Source organism: Coffea arabica, chromosome 8e (assembly GCF_036785885.1).
Source record: "Coffea arabica cultivar ET-39 chromosome 8e, Coffea Arabica ET-39 HiFi, whole genome shotgun sequence".
Classification (NCBI taxonomy): Eukaryota; Viridiplantae; Streptophyta; class Magnoliopsida; order Gentianales; family Rubiaceae; genus Coffea; species Coffea arabica.
In genome coordinates this window covers 1,803,315-1,814,841 of record NC_092324.1, presented here as the reverse complement: position 1 = coordinate 1,814,841, position 11,527 = coordinate 1,803,315, and the positions used below count along the sequence as shown (strand labels likewise).

Here is an 11,527-nt window from a genome sequence, read left to right as displayed (position 1 = left end):
TACTACTACCAACACCACAACAATTTGAGTCATTTCAGGGAAAATAAAAGCTATGGGTAAACAGTGATCAGGAAGTGAGTAGACCTTCAGGAAAACATATTGAAGTCCTAATATAATGAAGATACTATAAGGTAAGTGAGGTCAGTGTAACAAAAGACAAGTGCAAAAGGATTTTATCTGTTGAAAATAAACATATTAAGGAAATCACCCTATGTAGCTATATGATTTAATGACTGATAAGAATGTGGAAACAAACACAGGTTTGCTATGACTAAATCTTTCCATGAATTTGCTTATCCCTTGAGCATTATACAGGATTACTCTGGAATCTTTCAAGAAGTCCCTAGGAAAGAACCAGAGGCTTCTTCATTTGACATGGATGTTCTTGATTTAGCATTCACATCATCGAGATAATGCTGATAGACATAGGAAAGGAAGCCCCATATTGCAAGGATCAAAGATATTACTTTCACCCCATCCATTTTGTCATGGAAGAAAATCACAGCAAGAATTGGAATAGCGGGCAGGGAAATGGTACTAATGACATTTGAAAACAGGGAGGACACCTCAGAAATCAACCCCAACAAACCAACAGATGAAATCTGCCATGAGACGGCAGTCCAAAACAAGGTCATGACATAGGACACCCTGCCCTTTTCATACTCTTTCATTTCTGATGGCAATGTTTTCCACTCACCACTAGCAAAAAGTCCCACCACACAAGCACAAGTTGCAACAAATGATGGATATATTTGCATCAGCAAAACAGCATCAAAGGTTTCTCTCTTGATTACCTTCTTGAAAGTTAATTCCAGGAGGGAGAGGAACAGCGAGTACGTAGCTGATGCACCAACTGTGCACAGAAATCCAATGATGTACTTCCCTTTGGAAACTTTTGTCGTGGAGTCGGAGTCTGGATGGACTGCAAGAAGTGAGGCTGAGACAGTAAGCAGGACTAGGGAATTGAAGATATATGCGGTGAATTTTTGGGAATTCAGCACGAACGAAAAGAGTGCATTGAAGGCTAATTGAGTAGCACATACGAGAGAATACGTGGAGACAGGGAGGTATAAGAGGCCGTATGAGTACATTAGATTGTCACCGGCTAAAAGTAGGCCAAAGAAGAGAAAAAGCAACAAAAAGGTGGAGATAGATGGATGTTTTGGAGGAGCGTTGTTTGTAGAGGATTTAGATAGCTGGACGTACAGTAATATGGGAAGCAAGACAGGAAAGCCTGCTGATTGAACAAATGTTGCCATCCATTTGCTGTTCCCACCTTTATCATAGTATAGCCTTCCCAGAAGAGTAGCAGCGGATTGACCAGCAAGAAGAGAAACAATGTAGAGGGATACTCGAAACCACCACATATAGTCTTTGTATGTAGGAAGCCGCTGTTGAGTGGTGGCTGTTGAGGGCATCCGTGACTGCGAGTTCAATTCCTTGTTTTCCACTGTTATCGCAGAAGAAGGGAATTTTCATAGGTTTTTGGTGCAGCAAAGAGAAGGATGATAATAAAATATTGTCAACAAATACAAAAGAAAACAAAAAGAAAAAGAAACAAGGTTAATCATGAGATCAACACAATAATCTGGCATGATCGGAGAAATGAGATGTCTCATAACTTGAAATTGTTGATACATGATGCGCTCAAGTACTGTACTGTCATGTAGCTGCGGTCTCTAATCTTGATGATGTTAGTGTTTTTGACTTGATGATTTCAATGAAATTATCAGAACTACAAATCAGATTCATCAATCTTAAAAATCGACCAACAAAATGAATGTTGGTGTGTGTCAGAAATATACAACACCAAACGTAACTTCCACAAATCCATTTGTTTCATTGAAGTGCTTCTGATTAATCGCGTACGCCTTATGCTGTTCATTGGGCCCATGGATTTTAACGTCTAAGCCTTATTCAGGATAATTGCTCTATCGATCGAGAAAAAATAGCAAGAAAATTGAGCCTGAGCTTTTAGCTTCTCGGGCTCGTCCTAGGAAGAGTCCTACCTAACTATTATACCCATATATTTTGCCTTTACGGTTATCTCTCTTGTAATTATGCAGGTTTCTGCTGGAAACAGCAAACTAATCAATTAAAACTAAAGTTTCACTGAACACTTGGTTTTGGTCCCAACATACACTGCATGCTCCCAAGTAAGTATTCTACTTTAAGTATCTGTTTCCAGCATTAATTGCAAACAATTAAAAGAAAAAGCTTAAATTAAGTTAAGCGCAGGATATTGAAGACTGACCTCTAATCTGCAGTTCCATTTCTTGAGTAGTATTCTCCATGAAGACTTATCTTTCATAGGAAGAGTTTCTCTGCTTGCTTTATGGGTGCTCAATGCAGTGTAGAGCAACAATCATTGATTCTCGGTGGAGTATCCCCTGCTTTATAGAGCCCTCTTAGTTTAATTCCGAGCTCATTTAAGTTGACTTCAATAGTAAAACGTGGACTTAGCATATCGGAAATCTCAAAATGGAGGCTTTTGATTGCTACCATCTAACTTTGTTCTTCATTCATTGGTGAGTGGAGTTTGTAAACTTGACCGTTTTAGATTGCTTCACACCTCAAAAAATCAGTTGTCTTGTGTTTGGGATGAGGCTTACGTATTCACTCTTGGCCATATTCTTTGCTCATGTTTGGGATGAGGTTTACGTATATTAAACAAATTTAGCAAGGTGACAGAGAATAGTCAATATTGGCTAACTAAATCAGTGTACGTCTATAATGCTGAATGGTGGGACATGGAGATCAGCATAGATATCACATCAACTTGGCGGTGTGACAAGAAATTAGATCTCTAATTGAAAGTCTTCAACCTATGGGGTAGATTACATAGACTTGTCAAGAAGTCTCCAACAGAGAACCAGAGGCGTCTTCATTTGACAAGGATGTTCTTGATTTGACTTTAACATCATCGAGATAATGCTGATAAACATAGGATAGGAAGCCCCAAATTGCAAGGATCAAAAATATGATTTTCACTCCATCCATTTTGTCATGGAAGAAAATCATAGCTAGAATTGGAATAGCCGGCACGGGAATCGTACTAATGACGTTTGAAAACAGGGAAGACACCTCAAAATCAACCCCAACAAACCAACTAATGAAATTTGCCACGAGACAGCAGTCCAAAACTGCCCTTTTGATGCTCTTTCCTTTCTGATTGCAATGTTTTCCAATCTCCACTAAAAAAAGTCCCGCAACTCAAGCAAAACAGCGTCAAATGTTTGCCTCTTGAGTACCTTCTTGAAAGTTAATTCTAGAAGAGAAAGTAGTAGTGAGTACGTAGCTGATGCACCAACAGTGCACAGAAATTCAATGATGTACTTCCCCGTGGAAACATTTGTTGTCGTATCAGAGTCGGGATGTACTGCAAGAAGTGAGGCTGAGATAGTAAGGAGGACTAGAGTATTCAAGATTAATGCTGTGAATTTTTGGGAGTTCAGGAGTGAGGAAAAGAGTGCATTGAAGGCCAACTGAGTGGCACATATAAGAGATTCGGTGGAGACAGGGAGGTATAGGAATGCATCAGTTTTTCACCTGCTTGAAGCATGCTAAAGAAGAGAAAAAGCAACAAAAGGGTGGAGATAGATGGCTGTTTTGAAGGATCATTGTTTGAAGAGGATTCAGATCGTAGGACAAAAAGTAAGATGGGGGATCAAGATTGGAAAGCCTGCTGATTGAACAAATGTTGCCATCCATTTGCTAGTCCCACCTTTATCATAGTATAGTCTTCCCAAAAGAGTGGCAGCAGATTGACCAGCAAGAAGAAAAACGATGTAGATGCATACTCGAGACCAACATTTGTAGCCTTTGAATGTAGGAAGTTGCCGTTGAGTGGTGTCTTTTAAGCTCTTCTGGGAGTTCAATTTCTTGTCTTCCACTGTTTTCACAGAAGAAGGAAGTTCCCAGAGCTTTTTAGTACTACAAAGATGACATATACCAATACCATATGGTTTCTCAACAAATCCAAGAGGACCAAGACTTACCCAAAAAAAAAAAAAAAATCAAGTGATTAATCATGATGTTAGGTAACACTATGACCTGGAATGATAAGAAATCTGACATGTCTCATGACTTGAATTTTGTGGATATATGATGGGCTCAAGAACAGTTACATAGTTGTCTCTACTGATCTTGATCCTGTAGTTGTTCTTGACTTGATGATTTGAATAAGTTATCAGAACTCAGATGGTTGAGTCAAGATTCGTACAACAATCATAAAATCGAACAAAAACATGATTGATAGCGATTATCAGATTCATACAACAAAAGGCCTAAATAACACATGCATTTGTTTCAGTCAAGTGTCTCTCATCAATTTCCTATTACTTTAAGGGCCTTCTGCTGTTGACCGTGGAGTATGGATATTAACTTTCAACTGTGCAGTCATAATTGCTCTATTGCATCAGAATCCAAAAAAATGCCTAGAAAATTAAGCCGTAGCTCTTGACTTCGCAGCTATCCCAAACAAAAGTCCAACCCAATTACAAATTATCTATTCATGAGCTTTATATGTTAGATCTATCTTGTATATGTGAAGATCTATATCAGAAACAGCATGCTTAACAGTTAAAAGAACTTCCACAGAAACATTAATATAGTACTCCAAGAACAAACTGCACAGTGCATAAACTTCCAAGTTGGATTTTCTTTTTCAGATCCACAAGCTTGACTTTTAGTTCTTTTAAACATCATCAGTAAATCCAAACGGCAGCAAAAAAGCTAGAATCTAGGTTTGGAAACAAGAATTTTAAGAAATTCCAAGTATTCTACTACAAGAAAAGTATTCAGTAGCTATCCGGCATGCACTGCAAACAAGAAAAGGAAATTAGTTAAGGATACGTTTAGGAGTTTTGAGAGCTGACTTCTGATTTGCAGCTCCATCGCTTGAGCATTCTCCATGTAGGCGTATCTATCACAATAAAGACTAGCTAGCTTCTCAGCTTTGCTTTTTGAGCTGTTCATATTTTGGATATAGACTAATTAAGCGTCACGGGATTGACTGAAACTTTAAAGATTTTTCTAAGTTGACTTTCCAACTCATCAAAGTTGTTGACTTCAATGATACATTGTGGAGTAGCATACTGAAAATCTCAAATGGTGGTTGTTGATTGCTATCGTTTGACTTTTGGCTTCATTCATTGGTGAATAAAGTTTCTAAATTTGTCCTCAGAGGATTCTATGGTTGGAGGATTTTACAGCTAGTTTAGTTAGGAAATTATTTGAAATAATATTTAAAATAATTGTTGTAATACTTTTTTGTAGGAGTGCAAAATTGAAAATTTTCGATTTATCGACTAAATTTGAATTGAAATTCGGAATTTTCGAAATGAGTAATTCGGAATTCGGCACTGAAATCGGAATTTTTGATTTCGAATTATGTGAATTTGGTTCGAATTCGGTAATGAAATTTTTAAAATCGGAAATAGAAATCGAAATTTCTGATTTCAATTTCGTTTTATAATATATATATATTTTATAATATATGTAATATAAAATTTATATTATATAACAATACATCTAACAAAAAAGGGAAAAAAAGTTTCCGAATTCGATGAATTCGAAATTTACCGAATTTCGAATTGAATTCGGAATCGAATTCGGATCTAGTGAATTTGAAAAGAATTCGATCGGTAATTCTGCTGCCAAATTTTTGAAAACTTTCGAATTCATTGCACATCCCTATTTTTTTGTAATGTAATGTAATGTATGCAAAACAAAAGGAATGATTAAAAAATAAAATTTTAATTGAAAAACGCAATACTTGTGATGTATTGAGGAAACGCCTTGCTTGGATCGCTGTTTTCTGTAGAAAAATTTCGTCATTTTCCGTGAACACATTTCCCCATTACCTTTTTTCCTCACATACATCAAATCGCTACAGTAATTTTTCCATGAAAAATGACGAAAAATGCAATCCAAACGGGACCTTTACTTTTCAAACAAATTTTGACAATAAAGAATGATCAAATCAATGTGATAGGACGGAGAGACAGTTTAATGAAGAGCACGGCTCGAATCCAAAGTATCTATCATTATACAACACGTAAAAACACAAAAAACTTTATTACTCATTAAAATTTATATTTTATATTTTATTTCATCCATCCAATTTCAGCCAAACTCATCTATCACCACTTGCATGACTCTTTTATAATCACTACGTACTTTGGAAATAATAAATCATTTCTTTCCTGAAAAAGGAAAATAAAAGACCAACAGCACTCCAAAACACTCATGCGTGGTAGAAATAAATAAGCTAAGATTCCAAAACTTCTATTTGTTCTTTATAGCTTGAATGCTTTCTCACTCCCTTTGTGTTGCTTTTCATTTTTAGTCCATAGACTCGAGTAAGACTTCTGCAATCACAGTTCGTTGTAATGGTGAAAATGAGTTCAATCTGAAATTGATTATTGGATGCAATTTTCAAAAAGTAACCAAATTTGTTATGTATTTGCATATTGTTGTGTCTATATTTATTGTGCTAGTTTTTACACATTTTGTATTAATCTACATTGTACCATACAATTAAAATTGACAATTATAGAAGTCCCAAATCTCATAAACTCAACATCTTCCTCACTTCAACTATTGAGCTTCTGTCAAATGATTCTCCCCATATGGACAAAAAAATAATAATAATAATTTAACTACCAAATGCATATTCTTTACAGAAGTTCCTTTACTATCTTAAAAAGACTTGTGTTTCCATACTATATATATACATATACATATATATATATATATATATATATATATATGTGCCAGAACAGGTTGAACAATTTCTGCATTGACATCCATAAGACATCAGTAGATAAAGCATTCAAGAATATACACAACATAACAAGAAGAACTGAAAATTAGCTGTCTAAGCTGGAGATTACAACAATCATCCTCAATCCCTAGGCCATCATCCCTATCAACAAATACAAGAGAGTTATTATTGCCTGCTACCTTCCTATAGATTTCGATATTGATCACATGCTTTCTTATTCCCGGTTCAGAAGGACAGAGAAGGATCCATAGTCACTAGATTAATAATGCATAGACCTATAATACTTATTTCAAACATGTAATAATTTTCCTTCACTAATGGAGTCGGTTCCCCCTTCTTCTGTCTGAACTCTGCTTCACAAGACATTGATTCTTCCACAACTGCACTCAAAAACATATTAGCAGCACCATAATGGTCTGACAGAAAAGCACCAATTGCCAGTACCACCTTGGAGACCGCATTTGCATAATGTTCCAAGCAATCCCTCAGACAATCAACAACAAATGGATCGAATTCCTTGCTAGCAATCAACTTCTCTATGGTTCTCACCGTGCTGGTAGCATTTGCCAGATCCAGCTCCATTGCAACAATTGCCAGCCCAGGAAGATTTACATGGTGGCTTATAGGAACTGCTTGAAGAGAAGTTACACAAAGGTCGTAGTCGAATACGGTGGATACATCAGCACATTGTTGGCAGGTTGAGTTTATTACATCCTCTTGCTGTTTCATCATGAAGTAACTGTTTGTTGTAGGAGTTAGAGAGGATAAAAGCATGAAAATTGCGATGGGGAGAAAATAGAAATGCCTCATTTTGCTCTTCTTGTTTTTTCTTTGATTTTTTGACCTTTTCTTGTGGTGTTTATATAGCTGAAGTGATGAAGGGTAAAGGATGAATGAACTGCTAACTACATGCAGGAAGCTTCCTAGAAAGCTCATCAGGAATTTCATGCATCGACTTTGAGGCACAATCGTGGTGCTTCGTTTGGGTGGCTGAGAACATTCATGCAGCTATGCATGGGACAAACTCAGCTTGTTTTACTCTACTTGAGATTTCCACATAGCTCTTACTTGGAACATTAATTTATAAACGCTAGCTCAAATCAATGGTCTGGTGACTCTGGTCTGATTATGTATGTACAATTTTTATTGAAAATTCAAAAAATAGTCCATACTATTGATCACTTTTAAAAAATAGACATTTCTAGATTGGAGAAGACGACTTTAAAGTTACCATTTAAGTTAATGATCAAATTTCTATCTTCGAAGAATTCAAAACTTGGGACAAACTTTGAAATTTCCAATAAGCATTGGATTATTTAGATATAAGAAAGAAAAAAAAGCCATTCTGGTCTTGTATATGCTACTTTTCTAGGAGGAGGAAAGTACTTAAATTCAACATTAATGCCAAGTTAAATTTAGAGTTCGAACTGAAAATTCGTGTTCCTTTTAGCCAAAACGAAAAATAATTGCTTTTTTTTTTTGAGGGGGGCGGGGACAATTAATAGAGAAATAATTGAAGAACAAATTTTCCAATGACTCCACAATCCCAAAATTAAAGAGACTAGAGAGAATGAATATTCTTGTAGTTAATTACTTGCATAGTAGATCAGCGGGGAGTATTGTCCTAAACCAACATTTTGCACTTCGACCAGTTAAGAGTATAAGAAAGTTTTAAGTCCCAATTCCGAACTCATTTTGCCACGGTAGGAGGCAAATCAACTGCTGCTACGAAATTTCCTGGGCAATTGTTTATGCAAGAAATCGAGAATAGTGCGGACAAAATACTGAAAGGTGTCAGGAATTTGATGTCGGGACATAAATTTTCATTTATCTTGAAGGAAGTCATTTCAATACACATATAGTAAAACATCTAGCCCGACAAGACTGCTAGATTCTCTAGCACTTGTTAAGTTGCTTTTTTTTTTTTGAGGAGAATGTTAAGTTGCAACCTAATTTAACATGTTCATAAGCATTAATAAATTAGATCTTAATATATTCATACGCACTAATTCGACAATCTATTTCATAACCAAATCCAACAAATTTAATAGGTTAGATTTTAACATGTTCAAATGTTTTTAATAATTAAAAATAAAATATCTGAACTAATTAAATAGTACTGCATGTTTTTTCAGCAAAATTTGCTTCAAAAATTAAATAATAAGCTATTCAGTTATAATTTAGTATGATATATACTCAAATGTAATTTATTAGTAATTAACAATTCAATAATTTAACGAATTCAAATTTTAGATTTCAAATTTCAAATTTTTAGTCAGACTTAACTTGCACAAAATTAGATCCTCCAGAGATTCTTCAGGAGCGAAGTTTCCAAACTAAAATGCTTCAAAATTCCATACAATTGAATCTCCAAAATGGACAATAATAGTATAAATTATAATCTTCACGTAGGCTGCTTACTCCAAAAACAATAATATCACTAGGCCTTGTTTGAATGGAAGGACAATAAGCCGAAGCGGTGGCTACCCTATCCATACAGACACGTCCCCACTCCAATGCCACTTGTCTCCACATGCATAAAGCCTTTCAAAATCTACACATTTCCCATTTCACCTAGTCGGCCAAAAATGTCATATTTATTGTATCATTTCTTGGCTAGTTGCTAGAGATAAATCAAAGCAGCTAAATAAAATTCACTACAAATTAACCAGAACATCACCATTCACTTGCTAAGATAGGGAACTCAAATTTCAGAGAGAAAATATTTGGAATGTCGACTGATGCAGTTATAGACCCTCACGACAAGATGAGGTCTAGGGATGTTAACAAAGTTGCTAGAGGTGAACAAGCCTCAAGGCCTCCTGCTGATCACCCTATTGTCTCCAAGGCACCACCTCCAACTTCTACTGATCCTAAGCCCAAAAAGGTCTCTTTCTTTGCACAATGGAATTGCATGTCTTGCTAATTTTTTTCTTTGGCTTTTTTTTTTTGGGTCTATTCATGGGTTAAAAATTTTCAGATATCTTTAGTTTTTTTTTGGCATGATTGTGTTTCTTAGGATAGTATTCATGTGTTTTTTTATTGTAATTTTCATGTTTGCTTTGAATTATGTTAATTTGTCGTGTGCATGCACATAGTTCTTGCTATTGAAGTTTATAGAATTAGCAAAATTGCTTGGAGGGGTAATTGTAGATTTTTGGAAATGACTTTTTGAGTTGATGATCCTGAAGAGTTAATGAACTATATATCTGATCTATTAGTACTAAATGGTGTTCAAATTCTTAGCTCTTCACGTCAAATGCTATTGATTTTCGAAAGCGAAATTAAAACCCAAAACTACCTCCAATGTTTAGCTCTTTTTTTTTTTCAGGAAAAGTGAACAATGAGAAATCTATTTTTCTAAGATTAAAAACTAACCAGGGTCTATAATGAAATATTCCTCATTATTACCAAAGTAAGGTAGATAATCCCACCACCAAGTTCAAGTTCGAGTTCAAGTTCGAATTCTGTGTCTGACAGTTGACAGTGAGAAGGGTGTGAAAAGGTATGGAAAACTTAAAAAAACAAGGTAGAATAATGAGAAAATAACTCAGAAAAATGAGAATGATCACCATATACGCGATGCTTGCTCAATGATGCAGGCAGGGGAGAAGGACGATGTTGAAGACTTGGGGGCTGTACCTGCTGATGATGCTCCTCGCTTCACTAACCAGTTGAGAAACTGTTGCATACGTTACTATGAATTTTACAGGTGAATTTTTTCTGTATTATGTAACCTTTCTGCTGTTTTTGCTTTCCATTTAGAAATGTCAAAGCATGAAAGCAAAAATGTGTAAAACATTAACCTACTGGTGACTTGTATAGGTGTATCATGGAGAACGAGGAAGATACATCCAAATGTGACAAGTTTGCAGAGTATTATCGAGCACTATGCCCATATGAATGGGTACGTAATAGTTACTATCTGTGTCATCTTATTTCTATTCATGTTTATTGTTAATTTTATACCCTCTTTCTTTCCCTCTTAATTTTTACTGTAATTTGGCTCAATTGTCAGTTTAGTTTCCTTGTCAAGAATTAAAGCGATTGGATTTTGTACATGTTCACAATTTTAGGTTGAGAAGTGGGATGTTGAGAGAGAGCTTGGAATTTTTCCTCAGCCAATTTAGTGCGAACAACAAAGGCTGTTGTCAGTTCGATCTTTGAAGCCAAGGAAGGCATCTCGTCGGTGAATAAAACACAAGAACTATCATATCTTTTGTTACCAGCAAATGAAGAAAGAAGGTAGAAGGCGAAAAGAAGAAAAAATTATGTTTGTCCCTAGCTTGGAGGTCTCCTTACTGTATGAAGAAAACAATGGAATAATTCCACAAACCTCCCCTAACCTTTTTTATTTGGGATAATTTCACAAACCTCTCCTGAAGTTCATGACAATTGTAGCTAATACCCTTCATGTTTAAAAAAGTGTACCTACCTCATGGTGTAAAATGATAAAAATAACCTTCATGAATTACTCAATTTAACACCTCCATGGAGTGAAGTAATGAATATTTACAATTAAAGTTGACAAACCATTAAAAGAAAGAGAGAAAAGAAAAATGAAGAAGAGCAAGAGTAATAGATTTTCTCTTATCTTAATTATTTAAATCACCTCAATCCAATCTTACCTAATATTGAAGTAATTTGAAAAAATTTTCTAGATTCTTACAAAAATAAGTTATTTACTCAACTAGTGTTCAAGATTTTTTTTCATGTGAATATTGTTTTCTCTGAGGGAAA

General features: G+C 35.4%; 3 protein-coding genes and 1 pseudogene across 3 annotated transcripts; 1 reads left to right on the top strand and 3 right to left on the bottom strand.

The window, feature by feature from the left end:
- Positions 1–85: 85 nt before the first annotated feature.
- Positions 86–2,750, bottom strand: LOC113702906 (probable purine permease 11). The gene is made up of 2 exons (XM_027224083.2): positions 2,255–2,750; positions 86–1,450 (listed from the first exon to the last, which is right to left on the bottom strand). The coding sequence occupies exons 1-2, from the start codon at positions 2,292–2,294 to the stop codon at positions 333–335; spliced, it is 1,158 nt and encodes a 385-aa protein (XP_027079884.1). The 5' UTR covers positions 2,295–2,750; the 3' UTR covers positions 86–332.
- A 13-nt stretch (positions 2,751–2,763) lies between these two features.
- Positions 2,764–5,100, bottom strand: LOC113702907 (purine permease 21-like; annotated as a pseudogene).
- A 1,912-nt stretch (positions 5,101–7,012) lies between these two features.
- Positions 7,013–7,597, bottom strand: LOC113703508 (putative invertase inhibitor). The gene has a single exon (XM_027224887.2). The coding sequence runs from the start codon at positions 7,595–7,597 to the stop codon at positions 7,013–7,015; it is 585 nt and encodes a 194-aa protein (XP_027080688.1).
- A 1,777-nt stretch (positions 7,598–9,374) lies between these two features.
- On the top strand, positions 9,375–11,266 carry LOC113702919 (cytochrome c oxidase subunit 6b-3). Its single transcript, XM_027224099.2, has 4 exons — positions 9,375–9,674; positions 10,390–10,499; positions 10,613–10,694; positions 10,864–11,266. Exons 1-4 carry the CDS (start codon positions 9,519–9,521, stop codon positions 10,915–10,917), a joined length of 402 nt encoding a protein of 133 aa, XP_027079900.1. The 5' UTR covers positions 9,375–9,518; the 3' UTR covers positions 10,918–11,266.
- Positions 11,267–11,527: the final 261 nt, after the last annotated feature.